The sequence below is a fragment of the Typopeltis vanoorti genome, chromosome 10 (genome assembly GCF_054136105.1).
Source record: "Typopeltis vanoorti isolate ZY-2024b chromosome 10, IOZ_Tvanoo_1.0, whole genome shotgun sequence".
Taxonomy (NCBI): Eukaryota; Metazoa; Arthropoda; class Arachnida; order Uropygi; family Thelyphonidae; genus Typopeltis; species Typopeltis vanoorti.
The window spans coordinates 8,470,243-8,487,766 of NC_143558.1; the positions used below are offsets into that span (position 1 = coordinate 8,470,243).

The 17,524-nt window shown below is 35.6% G+C and overlaps 1 protein-coding gene across 3 annotated transcripts in view; it reads left to right on the plus strand.

The window, feature by feature from the left end:
• Positions 1 to 17,524, plus strand: part of Myo81F (unconventional myosin 81F) — a 454,212-nt gene that overhangs the window by 359,896 nt on the left and 76,792 nt on the right. For all 3 annotated transcript variants that reach the window (XM_090398885.1, XM_090398887.1, XM_090398886.1), the window contains 2 exons: positions 598 to 729; positions 16,446 to 16,612. In XM_090398885.1, the coding sequence (XP_090255011.1) occupies positions 598 to 729; positions 16,446 to 16,612 (299 nt within the window). The remainder of the gene's footprint in view (positions 1 to 597; positions 730 to 16,445; positions 16,613 to 17,524) is intronic.

Consider the following 17,524-nt stretch of genomic DNA (forward strand, 5'->3'; position numbering starts at 1 on the left):
ATTTACATGTATGTTGTGTTCTGATGATGCTGAGTTGAAAATCAGCGAAATATAAGCGTTAATAAAACATCTTTGTTGATAAAAGTGGTTGTGGTGTTGTTAATACTGTGAAAAATAAGTCGTGAATAACCATCAACACCTGAGCTTATCTGTTAGCTTAATAACCACTGTGAATACATTAACAGAACTGAAAAAAAAATAAGTACAAAACATACTAAGCTATTATAAAGCTACAAATAAAGCAAATTCTTATGTAGCTTGATCTATATTTAAAAAAAAAAAAGCATTAAAACTGATAAATTGCTCTGTGTCAGACATTATCAAAACAGCCATTCCTGTATATGTTGGATAGAAGATAAAGACAAACAATGTTGCTTATATGACAGTATAACAATATGCTAACTGCAGTTGCATAAAGGGAAAAAAATTAATAAAATATTCAAAAGTATGATACAGAAGGTTTTGAAATAATTTCATTTCATTTTCTTCCAGGTTCTTTTAGTTAATGAAAGAAATACTAATTTTTTTTTTTTCAAAAATTTGTTGAATACATCTTATTTCCCATACATGTAATTTAATGTAAACTATTGTTAACAGAAGATGCAGAGTGGCTTGCTGAGAGAGACCATCTTCAACTGGCCCAGTCTGTTTTAGACAGATGCATGAAAAAAGAAGCACTTCTTAATGAACTTTTCTTACAGCTTATTAAGCAGACTACTGATCACCCAGGTAAGAAACTGTTACGAATGAAATTAATTTGAAATGTTTAATACATTTACTTAATTAACTTAAAGGAGATGAGTCATCTTTATAGTTGTTATTTGTCTGTAAACCTTTGATTTGGAATTCATTACATTTGATTAATTACTCCTGCAGTGAAACTTAGTCAGGAGATTGGAAAAGTTAAGTTTAGAAGTTAAGAATCTGTGTAGCTCATTCATTAACAATGATATTCTCAGGCTGGAAAGATCTGGAGTGCAAATTCCATGTAAAGCATGACATTTATGAATTCTTTCAACTAAAAATGTGTTAACCAAACTTGCATGAATATGGCAGGGTGTTTTCGTACTACAAAAATAGCCAAACTGGCCTGAAAATATATGCAGTTGAAATTCATAGTGGATTCTTCAGAACTGTAATTAATTGCTCATTAAACTTGACATGTTAACAGAAGGTGGTTTAGAAGATAAGAGAAAATATAATCAACAAAAATATTTGTTGAGAAATAAAACATAACTGAAGTATTTCATCATAATACATTTTTAAACCCCTCGTGTTTACTTCACACATGAGATGTCACAAAACTTATAACAGAGTAATGGTATATATGAGTAAGAGATTAATCAGAAAGAATTTCTTGATGAGTTTCTTCAAGAGCTGTAGATTGCATTCATCAGAGAAAATGATATTGGTTGGGTGTGGGAAAGGCTCTTCCAAAGAACAGAAGTAGATTGAATGAAAGAAGAGAATGATAAGTTTGGAGCTGAACTGCATATAGATGTTGACTAGCAGTTGCTTGTAATCTTACCTGATTAGAGGAAAGTGAAGCAGCAGAAGATATATAAAAAGAAGAACTTGGAGAGCACTGGCATTAATAGAGAAAACTAATGAGAGGAAATCATCCACCATGACACATACTGAGTGACCATAGAGAAAACTAGGAAATCCATTCACAGAGGGCAGAATAGCAACCATAAGATTATATTACAGCAAAAAGCCAGAGCAACCACAATTTCTCCAAACTTTTCCATTTCTTGTGCCCAAAGATAAGCTATGGTTAGGAAATCTGCTGCAGAATGAATCTCTGATTCATTGTTGGTCTTCTAGAAAGTCAAGAAATTGGCTGTTAATGACATTCTCCATTACTTTCAAGAGTATTATGTTCTCTTTTAGGAATAGGATAGGATAGACTAGATAAATGCTTGCTACCATGTTGTTACTAGGTAGATACCAGATGAGTATGATAGCTTGTACAGGTGATACAGGAAGATGATCTGAGCCTAACAAGAAGGCTCAGCTCTACTAACATATGTGCAAAAGACAAATATTTGCATTTGGCACTTATAGAGTCTATTCTGGATTTGTTGATATTTTACAGCTGCATTGACCTGTCATATAGGCTAAGGACAAAGCTAGGGTTTTTGACTTGAGCCATTTAAGATATGCTGAATTTTTATCTTGGACTACTTTGGCATACTTTTACAGAAAAACAGGTCTTAGATAGTAATTGAGGGTAGTGTGGGAAGTGAAGAATAAAGGCTCATTCCTGTAGGCATATTTCAGTTATTCAAAGCAGACATTTGGATGAAGTGAACAGAAACAGTAATCAGGACATAGAAATTCCAGAGGTCATCCCTGTTGGCACTACTGTAGTGCCAAAGGATATGATGCCAAGATTGGGTAGAAGACGGTCAATCTTTAGAAGACTGAATGTGGACAAGGTTATGGATTGAGTTGACAAGAAGAAGAGTGTCTACAAGGTATTTGGAGGAAGAGAAATTCCATAGAAATTCCAGAGGTCATCCCTGTTGGCACTACTGTAGTGCCAAAGGATATGATGCCAAGATTGGGTAGAAGGCGGTCAATCTTTAGAAGACTGAATGTGGACAAGGTTATGGATTGAGTTGACAAGAAGAAGAGTGTCTACAAGGTATTTGGAGGAAGAGCTAGTTAAGGTTTGCAATTTTGAGAGAATAATGACGATTAACCTGGTTGGTAGGTGAATGATTGGTGTGGAATTACCAAAAGTAAATAATTAAGCTTCTCTTCCATCTTGATCTCTTAAGTTAGGAGACAGTAAACCGGTGAGAACATAATCTCCAAGGAAAATCTCACTGTTTGGGTAATTAAACTGTATAAAAAGAGGTCAGTGTGATCATCAGAATTAGGAGAGAGAGCAGTAGATGACAACAGTAAGGTGAGCTAAGTGAATCTTGAGCTCAAGCAGATTGTACAGAGAGGATTCAGAGCTTAGTAATCACTGTTTGGCATGGGATATCAGTTCTGATAAAAGTATGTCATGCAAAATGTAGTTAGGGTAGCTAATGTGCACTGTAATCATAAAGGATTCCTGTTTAGGGTCATTAAGGAATAACAGATCATGTTAAGTTACATGAAGCAGTGTATATCATTAATGTCTAGGTCCTGGATATTGGAGATACATATGTGCAAGTAGTTTTTTTTTTTTTTTTTTCCCCTTCTCTCTCTTAGGATTTTGTTGATTTTTTTTTTGTAAATTTTTTTGTACTTTTGATATTCTGCAACTATAGTTTTTATAGTTGCAGCATCACTGCTGCAACTATAATAAGTTTTTTTTTAAATAACGAAACCTGTGGTGAGATCATAATTAAAAGAAACACACATATTAACCACAGTGAAAATTATTTAATTGTAAATATTTCATCCTAAGTATCTTAGGACATCATCAGTACAGTAGTTTAAACAATAATAGGAATAACATACAGTTAGGGTGCATGATTACAATAGAATCTCATTAAACATGCGTAACGTGTTACAGAAGTAAAAAAAATAAAAAATAAACTAATAATTATTTTACTCAGTTTTGTATGACAATTTCCCATACTTTAGGAATAGTAAAACGTCGTTGCGGTTTAAATTTGGTCTGTATAGTAGGGCTTCAGAAGTTTCTTTATATAAACGTTCATGTTTATATAAAGATCTATGTAAAAGTTTAGACTTTTACATAGATCTTTATATAATCATATAAAAGTTTATATTAAATTATAAAAAAAAAAAAAAAAAAAACTAATGCCTTTTTATTCCAGTATACGGGAGTAGGCGAGGCCATTTAGCCCTATCTCTTGGAGACTGAGTGGGCAGTTCAATCTCCACTGTTACCCAATCAGAGATAGATGGCCCAAGGCTATCACTAATTAAGCGGTGTGCAGTGAAGAGAGACGGCTCAAATGTGCCGCCATCTCGTGGTCCCTAACCCTAACACAATATATTTAATGTCTGAAATAATGTGGGTTCTACGGTCGATTTTCTTGAGTTTACAGGACGAAAAACCCAAGTTTCCGGGAGGAAAAACCGGCTTGCCCATGCCAGAGATCGACTAACTCGGGAACCGGTCAAAAAAAGGATTTGAAAAATTTCCTCTAGTCGCCGACTAGACTCGAAACCAAGTCTTCCTTCGTGCGGACAAGCACCGTGGTGTGAAAACGCCACATCCACTGAACTACACAGGCTATATTAAATTATATTATTTAATAATTAATAATTAATTATATAATATAATAATTAATTATATAATATAAACTATAATATATATTAAATTATATTATAATTTAATTATAATCTAGACTTTTACATAGATCTTTATCATCATCATCATCAAATTCCTGCCATGTACAGGATATGATAGTACTACATGAAAAAATTACATCATTACTAACTTCCTATCTACAATTTTCCTCAAAATCAGTCTGTTACTTGTCAAAACTCCAACATTATCAGATCTTATATTTCTATCGTCTAAGGCACTTTGTACCGTATCAATCCACCTATATCTTGGTCTTCCTCTGGGTCGTTTTCCTGCCAACCTGGCAGAGAACACTTGTTTTGCTAATCTTTCCTCTCCCATTTAAGTGACCATACCACCTGAGATTAGCTCTGCTAACGCATTACTTGATGTTGACAATGTCAAGTTCTTTCCTGATATCATCGTTTTTAATGATATTGCCATTGATGCCATCTGTTCACGCCTCTAATCTTTCTCAGGACTCTCATATCTGCGGTCTCTAATCTTTGGTCAAGTGTTTTACTTCTGACCCAGCTCTCAGATCCATAAGTTAAAACTGGTTTGAACACTGTCTTGTATACAGCTAATTTAGTGTTCCGACTAATTTCTCTCTTATTCCATATGAATTTATTCAGTTGACTTCCCACCATACCAGCTTTGCTGATTCTGTAGTCTATTTCTATGTTGAATTTACCATCTTCACTAAAAATCGTGCCTAAGTAGCTGAAATGTTTTACTTGTTCCACAGGTTCTCCATTCACAACGCAGTTGACATTTTCAATAATTCTGCCTATTTTCATTGTCTTTGTCTTTTTATTGCTGACCTTCATACCATATCTACTACAACAGTTATTCAATTTAGTCAGAGAATCTTGCAGACTTGTAGCGGATTTATTTAGAAGTATAACATCATCTGCATAAAGCAAAGAGCTAACATTAACATCTCTAATTTTGATATCATGTTTAATACCACTTTCCTTCATAATGTGATCCATATAGATAAGGAATAACAGAGGGGATAATGTACATTCTTGTCTCACACCAGATTTAACATTAAACCATCTTCCTGTACTTCCTTCAATCCTAACTGCTGACTTACAACTCAAATAAAGACTAAGTATTGCTTGATATAATGCCCCATTGACACCATATAGCTGTAGTATATTGAATAGCTTCTCTCTTGGCACCTTGTCATATGCCTTTTCCAAATCGACAAAACTTAAATACAGATATTTGTTATATTCCCATGCTTTCTCGACTATTTGTCTTAAAGTGAAAATCTGATCCTGACAGCCTCTATTTGGCCTAAATCCAGCTTGTTCTTCACCCAGCTTTTCTTCCACAATTCTTCTCAATCGTTTCTCAAGTATACTTGCATAGATCTTGCCAGGAACACTTAGTAGGAAAATACCTCTGTAATTCTCACATTCCGTTTTATTTCTTTTTTTATATATGGGTACTATGAGAGCTCTACTCCAATCATCGGGAATTCGTCCTTCTGTCCAGGCTTTCTGAACTATGCAGTGCAGCCGCTGTAAGACTTTTATACCACCATACTTCAGCATTTCTGGTCGAATATCATCTACTTGTGCTGCCTTTCCACATTTCAAGCCTTTGATGGCTTTTTCTACTTCGAGTATGGATATATATTCCTGACTGCATACCTGTTGAGTGTTTTTTACCACTGTGCTGTCATTACTGATTGTTTCATTTAGCAGTTTTTCAAAGTAATTACTCCGTACTTCAAGCATATCTTTTTCTTCCGTTTTCATGTCACCTTTATCATCTCTAACTCCTTTTACAGCACTCTTTCCTCCATTCCTAAGCTTCTTCAACAACCTCCAGAATATTTTGCCACCTTCTTGATATTTATTTTCAATATTCTTGCCAAAGTCCTCCCATGACTTTTGTTTAGCTAGTTTTACACACTGTTTAGCTTTCTTACATCTGTCTCTGTATTCTCTAAGAGCACACGCTGACTTATTTGCCAGGAACTTGTGATATGATTTCTTCTTTTCCTTCACTGCCTGTTTAACTTCCTGTATCCACCATGGAGTTCTAATTTTTCTATCCTTGCAGACAACTTCACCACATGCCTCTCTAGCTGAATCAATCAGGGCTTTCTTCGAGGCTTGCCACTGAATCTCCAAGGTTTGATTCCTGTTCTCAAATTCTTTCATTTTTTCTTCAATAATCTTTGTGTATTTTAGTCTACAGTTCACATCTGAGAGTTGCGCAACTTTTATTCGCTTTAAAACTTTCTTACATATTATTCTTTTCATGTAAGAAGAGAATAACATGTAAGAAAGTTTTCAATATTTCATATTGAAAATTCTTTTCAATATGAAATTCAATTTTATCCTGCTCAAAATTAAATAGTGATCACTTCCAATTTCAAATCCTCTGTACACTCTGGTGTCCTACACTAGGGAGAAAACATCACTATCAACAATAATAACATAGTGAATCAGACTTTTCTTATTCCTTGCCTCTTCTCTCCATGTGAATTTGTGTACATTTTTATGTTGGAACATGGTGTTAGTAATAAAAATAAAAATAAAAAATGATGGTACAAAATGAGAAAATAGATCTTTATATAAACATATAAAAGTTTATATTATATTATATTATAGTTTATGTTATAATTTTTATAAAAGTTTAGACTTTTTCATAGATCTTTATATAAACATGAACGTTTATATAAAGAAAGTTCTGAAGCCCTACTACACAGACCAAATTTAAACCACAATGACGTTCTTACTATTCCTAAAGTATGGGAAATTGTCATGCAAAATTGTGTAAAATAATTATTATTAGTTTTTTTTTTTTAACTTCTGTAACACGTTACGCACGTTTAATGAGAATCTATTGTAATCATGTGCCCTAACTGTATGTTATTCCTATTATTGTTTAAACTACTGTACTGATGATGTCTAAGATACTTAGGATGAAATATTTATAATTAAATAATTTTCACTGTGGTTAATATGTGTGTTTCTTTTAATTATAAAAACTATACAGACTAACTATACTGCTGTCAACTATATGAATATTATTCATGGAAAAATGAAAAAGTTAAAGAAACTGGCAGACTCTGAAGAAAACAATTCATTGACTGATTCAGCTGGAGAGGCATGTATCAAAGCTGTTTACATGGATAGAAAAATCAGAACTCCATGGTGGACTTAGGAAGAGACTGTTCTGGAAAAGAAGAAAAATATCAAAAGTTCCTAGCAAGAAATTGAAAAATGGCCTGAGAGAATGTAGATAAAAATGTAAGAGAGTTAAGTCAGAAGTCAAACAAACCAAAACAAGTCATGAGAATTCTTGGTATGAATACTGAAGATAAATATCAAGAAGGCAACAAAATGTTCTGGAGTCTATTGATAAAGCATAGAAATGGAGTACAGTAGAAAAGGAAACAGATGATAAAGTCATTGTCATCAAAGCTGAAACTAATGGATTTACTGAATTTACAAAACTGAAATTAATTCTGGATATCTAGAGTAATCACTTTAAAAATACTGTGGTAGAAGATATTTGAGCTATTTAAAAAAAAAAAAAAAACTTAAATATGGAAAGGCAGTTGGAATAGATGATATTAGACCAGAAATGCTCAAATATGAAAGTATAAAAATTTTACATTGACCATATGTTCATAAAGCCTAATCAGAAGGTTGAATTCCAGATGAGTGGAGTGGAGCTCTTTATATTTTCCATCTATAAAAAAGGGAAACTACACAAGGGAATCACAGAGAAATTGTCCTCTCTGTTCCAAGCAAAATTCATGTTGGCATAATTGAGAAGAGACTAAGAAAAATTGTTATAAGTTGTCTTTTTCCATATCTACTTCATCACAAATATGTGGTGAAGTAGATATGGAAAAAGCATATGACAAGGTGGCCAAAAGTGGAACATACAGAACAATGCATAGTATGTATTAAAGTTGTAAGTCAGTAGTTAGAATAAAAAAGTACAGAAAGGTGGTTTGATGTAAAATCAGGTGCAAGACAAGCGTTCACTTCATTTCCACTCATATTCATCATCCATGTGAATCACATTTTGTAAGAAAGAGATTAATGTGATATCAGAATTGGCAGTGTTACATTTAGTCCTTTGCGTTATGCAGATGATGGTGTACTCCTAAACATATTCAGTATCGGTCTTTGAGATTCTTTCCTAAATTGAATAGCAACTGTAACAAATTTAGTATGATAATTAGTAATAAAAAGATGAAAACTATGAAAATAGGTAATGGATAACTCCATTCTCAGTCAAGAACCTGTAGAATAAGTAAAATATTTCTACTATTTAGAAACAATTTAGTGAAGAATGCAAGTTAAATATGTAAATAGGCAATAGAATAAGCAAAGCTGGTAAGTAGGCAGCCAGTTCAATGAATTTGTATAGAATAAGAGAAATTAGCCAAAACACTAAACTAGTAGCATGTAATACAGTGTTCAAACTTATTTTAACCTATGGATCTGTGAGTTGAATTAGAAATAAAGCAGATGATCAAAAACTCAAGATCACAGGTATGACAAGTTTGAGAAAAATTAGGTGAGAGAATCTTATTAAAAATGAAGATATTAGATAGGAATTTGACATTGTTAGTATTGAAGAATGTGTGAGCAGAGCTGATTGAAGGTAGTATGGTCATTTAAATAAAATTGGAGAGGAAGAGTTAACAAAACAGGCATTGATGGCAAGAAAAAAGACCAGAGGGGGACCATAATCTAGGGATAGATTGATGCAGTCAGAAGTGCCCTGAAGAAAAATGTAAGACATGACCATATTACAACTGAGAACATTGCAAGCAAGTATTATATTAATAGTAATTTGCTATGAGTGTTCAGTAAAACTAGAGATCTGGGGTTGATGGCAGGCAGAGATTCAAAGTTTAGGAACTAGGTTGCTGAAATAAAGTCATCACATCAGATAACTGCAGTGTTGAAGAGAACATTTAACTTGTAATGATATGTAAATTATTCTCCCACTTTACCAAAAGTCCCAAAGACTACGTCAAGAAGTAGTCTTTAGCACGACTACTTCTTGACGACTGTGCACAGGTATGGCCTCCTGAGTGATGAGGAGACAATTGAAAAGATGCAACAGCAGTAGGTAATAACCAAGATTTTATTTGGTGTGTGAGGATTATGCATGTATGGACAGAGTGAGAGGATATAGTCTTCAATGTTTGAGTAATAAACTAAAAATAAAAATGAGATATGATAGAAAGAAAGAAACAAATAAAAAAAGGGGGGGGGGGAAAGCACCTCTGTAGCGCATTTGGAAGAATGACGATATGTTGTGCCCTTCAATTGGAAATGGTCTAAGTTCGATTTTTGTCATGACAAGAGGAATCTTTATTTTATTTTTTTATTTTTTTTTATTTATTTATTTATTTTTCAATTGAATATGAGTTAGCCAATTTTCTCTCAGAAACTCTGGTTTTTCATCCCCGCAAACAGACAAATTGGCCTTGAGAACACACAATTTACAGACAAAAAATACTTGTGGTGTTGGGCAGTAGATGATGTTGGTGTAGGTGATGGTAGTGGCAGTTCACTGTAGTTGGTGGATTAATTTTTTATTTATTTATTTATTTTTCAATTGAATATGAGTTAGCTAATTTTCTCTCAGAAACTCTGGTTTTTCATCCCCGCAAACAGACAAATTGGCCTTGAGAACACACAATTTACAGACAAAAAATACTTGTGGTGTTGGGCAGTAGATGATGTTGGTGTAGGTGATGGTAGTGGCAGTTCACTGTAGTTGGTGGATTAAGTAGTGGAAACGGAGTTGTAGAGCAGGTGTCCTCCCTCGATAGGTCTTTTGGATTCCTTGGAGGTTGTAATAATAATAAAACAGTAAACGGATTTTACAGTAGATATATGCACACAAGTGAGAATTTGCATCTCATGACAGGTGGAGAGAGAGAGAGAGAGAGAACTAGGGATCATTCCTGAGTGCTGAGTAAAGGTGTGGTAGAAAGCATATGAAGTCTATGTTCTCATGCTGTCACATAAGTATATGTGGAATGTGCTACCAGTGTGAGCATTGTGGGTGCATCTTTTCAAAAAAAGATGCACCCACTTGTTGCTAATTAAATAGGGGAATCATTATCTTCTTCTTTTCAGCCATTTTCTGTGAGGAGGCCTTTGACCATTTGCTGGACGAAGGTCTCCTCCAATTCTTTCCACCTTTCTCTGTTCTTGGCAATGGTTGACCAATTGCCAACAAATTTTGACAATTCATCACTTCACCTTCTTTTAGACGTCCTCGGCCTCGTTTCCCTTCTTTTGGAATCCAGTTCGTTAGTATAGTAGTCCATCATTCATCTTCTCTCCTGGATAGATGTCCAGCCCATTTCCATTTTAGTAGCTTATGGTGAAGAATGATGTCAGCGATGTGAGTCTGGCTTCGTATCCAGGTGTTTTGCTTCTTTTCTTTTAATGTGATGCCTAGCATCAACCGCTCTATTTTTCTTTGAGTTGTTATTAGTTTATTTGCCAGTGCTTTTGTTAGCGACCAAGTTTCACAACCATATGTGATAACTGGAAGTATACACTGATTAAATGTCTTCCTTTTTAAACCGAGTGGGACATCATTGTTTTGAAAAATGCTTTTCAATTTTCTGAATGCACCCCAGGCAAGTGGGGTGCATTCAGAAAATGAACTCTCCTATTTATTTCATTTTGGAGTCCACAGTTTAGATCAATGAGATGACCTAAGTATTTATATGAAGAGACTCTTTCCAAGAAATTGTTTTCTATTATTATGTTTTTTGGTGTTGCAAAATGATTAAACATGATTTTAGTTTTTTCTCTGTTTATTTTTAGACCGACTTTTCTGCTTTCATGACATAGGTCTTCTATCATTATATTAAGGTCTTCTGGAGTGTTTGCAAAAATTATGATATCATCTGCATATCTTAGGTGTGTTAAGTTTCTGTTATTAATTTTTATACCAAGGTTTGTCTAGTTTATATTATTAAATATTTCTTAAAGGACTGCTGTAAAGATTTTGGGTGATAGTCTCCTTGTCGGACTCCTTTTTCAATTGATATTTTATTGCTACTTGTGTGAAGTTGGATTGTTGCTGTTGCAGTGTGGTATATTTCCTGGAGGAGGTCCATATATTCTCCAGGAACTCCCTGATTCTGGAGTGCTTTGATTATTGCATTAGTTTTGATGGAATTGGATGCTTTTATCATAATCAATAAAAGCTGAACAGAGAGGCAATTGGTTTTCTTCTGCTTTTTCTATTTGTTTTACTGCATGAATATGATCAATTGTGTTAAAGCCTTTACAGAATCCTGCTTGTTCTACTGGTTGATTTGAGTCTAGAAGAGGGGTTAACCTATTTGTTATTACTTTTGTGAGAATTTTGTACAGATTGGGGAGAATACTAATTGGTCTATAGTTCTTTACTTCTTCTTTGTCCCCTTTTTTAAATAACAGTATCAGAGTAGCATTTTTCCAGTTTTCTGGTATCTTCCCCTCTTGGGGAAGATACCAGAAATCTATGATAGGCATAGATTTAGTAAGTTTGTGACATGGTGAATGTCACAAAACTTTCAATGGCAAACCTACTTACCTAGTGCAAAATTTTCAAAACAGAGAAGTGTTTTGTAAGAAGAAGAAGAGAAGACTTTCCTGTTCAAGTGCTAAAATAAATAAATATAATAATAATAATTATTATATGGTATTATCTCAATAGAGTCAGATGATACATTACAGGAGGCCCACACTAACCATTATTCACATAGTATCTGTTGTGCCTCTCCTTAAACTCATATCAGAGCACTCACAACTACCTCTGGCAGTTCATTTCACTCATTCACCACTCTCCAAGCAAAAAATATAGTCCACATACCTTTACTAGCGACACAATTACACAACTTCTAGGGTTGACCCCTAGTTCTATCTCTATTCTTCAAGTGTTGAAGAATAGAGTCTAATAGAACCCTTAGTGTCCATCATGTTCCCTCTTTTCTTTGATAATAATAATAATCTAATCCTTAATATCAGTTATTTATTAAATGTATATTTCTAAAATGCTATTAACTGTCTGATGATGATTATTATTACTCCAAGACCTCATGGAGTCAGACTCATCTGGGAGGTCCTTTTATCACACACACAGCTCATCATACCATGCCTTGAACACATTCAAGCTCCTTGCAGACACCACACTCTCAGGCAAGGCATTCCAATCATTTACAACTCTGCATGAAAAAAACCTGCCTCTCACTCCCCTACTCACACCTTCTTTATACAGTTACCAGGGATAACCTCTGGTTCTCCCCGATCTCCCACTATTTTCTGTAGAACTTCTCCAGCATTGATCCTATAACAACTCCTTAATAACTTGTAGGTCTCTATCATATCTTCCCTCTTCCAGTCCATCAGACTGCCAATTGCATCTTCTCAATCTTTCCTCATACTCGACATTCCAGAGGTCAGAAACTACCTTAGTCAGTCACCTTTGGACCCTTTCCAACATCTCTTCATCATTCTGAAAACCAGGTGATCAAATCTGGGCACAATAATCCATGTGTGGCCTAATCAAAGCCTTATACAAAGGAACAAGAATCTCCCTACTTCTGCACGTCAGTGTTCTCCGCATCATTCCCAGAAGCCTTTGTGTTGTCTTCACAATTTTGGCTATGTGTCCCCTAAATTTCAGATCCTTATCCACTATCACCCCCAAATCTCTTATTTCTTCCACCTCCAACAATATATCCTCACCAAGCATAAATTCTGCATCCCATCTTTGTTTTCCAAATTTTAAAATCTTACATTTTGCAACATTGAACTCACATCCCCATTTCCATGCCCAATCACTCAATTTATTCAAGTCTTCTTGCAAGGCTACAACATCTTCACTACTCTTCATGGTTCATCAAAACTTTGCATCATCTGCAAACAACTGAATATCTCCATCCAAATCTTCACCTAAATCATTAATATACAAGTTAAACAGTAATGGCCCTGAAACAGACCCCCGAGGCACTCCACTAGTGACTTTCCTTTTCCTGGATATCACTCCCCCATACACAACTTGTTGATACCTATCAGATAGCCAGTCTCCAATCCAATGCACTAATCTAATATCCAACCCCATCCTCTAGTTTGACTATCAATTTATCATAAGGTGCTCTATCAAAAGCCTTTGCGAAATCTAAGTATATTGCTGTGTATCCTTCTCCTCTGTCCAAGGAAACAGTCACTTTATTGTAATAAGTAAGTAGATTACTAAAACATGACCTCCCTTTAGCAAATCCATGCTGTCCATCAAAGATAATACCATTGTTGTCAACCCAACTCTGGATCCTAGTTCTCACAAGCTTCTCCAACAACTTAACCACAACACGTGACACACAGATAGACCTATAATTTAATGCTTGAGTTCGATCACCTCCTTTATGAAGTGGCACAATCTTGCCCTCCTTCCACTCCTTAGGAACTCGACCGAGTGCAAGACTCATATTAAAAAAATATGTCAAGGCAGGTGTCAACTCCCTGGCACATTCCTTCAGAATATGCAGTGATATATTATCAAGTCCCACAGCCTTATTAGCATCTGGTTTACTCAACTCCCCATACACCTCTTGCTCACTTACAGTCAGTCTCTCCTCCCCATCATCTACTGCTCTCAATCTCTCCATGTAGTCACATTCACAAGATTGAAAGACCTTTATGAACTGCTCATTAAGTATCTCCACCACACATTCTGCAACAGCTGTCTTTATACCATTTTCTCCTATCAATGTCATCCTTCCATAATCATTCTTTCTTTTGTTGGCTACATATTGAAAGAACAACCTAGGATTCTTTTTGGCTTCATTAGCTAACTGCTGTTCATACCTCTCTTTAGCTACCCTCACCAACCAAGTCACCCTCCTTGCCTGGTCTTTGTAGACCTCATGGAATTGGTTATTTCCACTTCTTTTATGCTGCCTCCACAATGCCCTATTTCTCTGTATTGCATGCTTAATCTCTTTATTCATCCATTTCACACCTACCTCATTTAACCTTCTCACCCTTGGAATACATTTAGACATTGCATCTACTAGATAGTTTTTGAAAATCCCCCAAGCTGCATTGATCTCTTTTCCAGCTAACTCCTCATTCCATGTTACACCGGCAAGCTGTATCCTGAGCTCTTCATAATCTTGTAGAACCCCCCCCCCCCCTTGTAGTTCCACATATACCCTTTTCTCACAGAGGTCCTCACACTGCTGGCAACCACCCAGGTAATCACCTCATGGTCACTCTCACCAATTAGTGGATGATTTGATACCTCATTTATAATTACATCCTCTGATGAGATGACCAAATCCAAGACACTCAATCCTCGCATGCCCTCTATTACATACTGTCTGACGTAGTTATTCCTCAAAAACTCAAGAAACTAATTTTCTTTACTTCCAGTTTCTATCTCATCATTCCAGTCTATATTGCCATAATTAAAATTGCCCATAATGATCACCCTTTTCCTATTTGCTTGGCTAATTTGATTATACATTTCATTATCATCACCATCCACATTACCTGGTCTATAACAACATCTGACCAAGTATTTGATTCCATTGACCTCTATCTCACACCATACTGCCTCAAAACCACTGGCAATATTTCCCTCTTGCATCTCTACTTTGTATGGACATAACGCTTTCTCTATCATCAATAGCACTCCCCCCTCCCTTTTTACCCCTTCTTTCCTCACGAAACACATCATACCCTTCCATCTCTATTCCTGTCAGGATGTCGTCCTCTTCCAACCATGTCTCACTTATAACGACAATATTTGGGTGAACAGGCACAATTAATGCAACCATTTCATCTGCCTTGTTTCTTATACTTCTAGCATTTGTATACAAACACAATAAATCTTTTCTGGATCTACAGCTAGTTCCACTGATACTACCCACTCGATGTGATCTCTCCATGTTTACTGGGGCCATTTCCCTTTCTGCATATTCATTTTAAAACCCTTTTCAATTCCAACTGTTTCCTCTTGATCCCAGGTCATCCCATTTCTTTCCTCTCTACACATGCTCTCACCTCCTCTCAGAGCATTCACCTTTCTTATGCTGTGTACCCCTGTCCACCCTGAGCCTCCCCATTTCCCTGCTCCTCTTGCACACCCATTCTCTCATTTTCTATACTCATATCACTCACTTCCTCATTCATAACCACCTCTTCAATCTCTCCTGCTCTTCCACATCACTTCCTGCTTGATCTGATTCATTCTCTCTCACTTTACTCACTTTTCTACCTCCATCGTCTCTCCAACCGACTCACACCATAACCACTCAAATGCAGTCCATCGCTCCCATGCAGTTCACTTCGTCCCTCAAACTCATTCGACTTATTAACAAACTGCACTCCCGTCTCCTCACACATTTCAGCCAGCATATCATTCATAATCCTTGCTCTCCGCCTCATCTCACCACAGTCATACCCAGGCAACATGCTGACCACCCTTCCTGTCACGCTATTCTCTTTTATCCTTCTAAGCAGCCTCCTGATATCCATTCTGACCTTCTCTTTGTTCTCTGTCAAATCTTTCATACCAATTAAAACCATCAACTCCTTTGCTCGCTCCCTCCTCATATCCAATGCCTCAATCACTACTCATTTTACCACATGGAAAACATACCTTATGCATCCTATCATCCAGCACACCTTTAATAATGGAGTCGCCATACAATGCCACTCGCTCATCTTTCGTTAACTCTTTCATGCCATCATGATTTGTTTTAATATTTTTTACCCAAATTTTCTTAATTTAATTTCGCATCCATTTCATCTCTTTCCTCATCCAATCCAATTCAACTTCCTAATCTTGCGTCACATTCTCTCTGTCATTCAGTCTTTCTAATTTTCTAACTCTCGACCCCCCCCTCTTCTCACTTTCACTTTCATTCATCCTTCTGTGCTTCCATACTTTCAGTCCAATATATGTCCAACTTTCATTAACTGTTAACTTAAAATTTAGAGAAAATTTTCAGATTAACTGAAAATTAAAAAGCAATTTTATCTTTGTATGCAATTCGCAATAAATATTTCTCATTTAATTCATTTGTTGTAATCTATATAAGAAATTATTAACTGAAAATAAATTAACAAATGCTTAAACAGTTTAAAAGAATATGTTATCATTCACTCTCCAGATCCCAACAGTCGAGTGAATCTTCGGCACTGGCAACTTTTATCACTAGCTTGTAGCGTCACTACTCCAGCAGACAGGCAGATTCTCAGTTACCTTCATGCCCATCTCAAAAGATGTGCCATTGATGAAGTCACTGAAGAGGGGCAGTATGCTCAGTTCTCACTTCGGGTAAGCAGTTTTTCAAATTATCCTATTGAAAGAGGTGATAATGTTCTTAATAAAAAGTATATTTCCCAAATATTAGTTGCAAAGAATGGTATTTTTGTGTATAGATCAACTCAAGTCACTTTGCATCTGTGGTTATGCAGATTCTAACAAAAAGATTTTGACAAGTTTATCAGCGTTAGTGTCAGATCATGGCTCTCTGTAAATAAAAAGAGAAAAAAAATCATCATTATTATTAGACTCCAGGGAATCGAGGACTCATTACGAGAGTCCATACATCACTCACACCAGTTGTCATACCTTTTCTTAAGCTCTAGATGCATTCATTACTTCAACAGGCAAACTGTTCCACTCATAGTTCTGTGAGAGAAAAATCTAGCTCTCATCTCTTTCTTAATTGCACACAAGCTTAACTTCCACAGTTAATGTCTCCTTGTCCTCTTTGCATCCTCCATATAATGAAACATTTTATCAACCAATATCATTTAACACGCTTTCAAAAGTTTATAGACTGCTATCATATCACCCCCTCTTTCTTCTGTAATACTAGTGTCTGCAGTCCACATACTCTCAATCTGTCCTTGTAATCTATATTCCATAATCCTGATGTCATCTTTATAACTCTTCTTTATCCCTTTGCAACCCAGGAGATCAAAGATGCATGCAATAGCCTTTAATGTGGTATCATAATGTATCCATTCCCTTTATCCAACTCATTCATAACAGTATTATAAAATATGAGCAAATTGTACTCAGACATGACCTCCCTTTAGAAAACCATGCTGTTCCTTGCAATTGTAAAATCTTTTCAGATTTTACAATTATTCCAGAGATATTGATAGGTTGATAGACACATCAGGCTTTGCACCATCCTTGTGCAATTGGATTATCATACATTCTTTCTGTTCCTCTGGG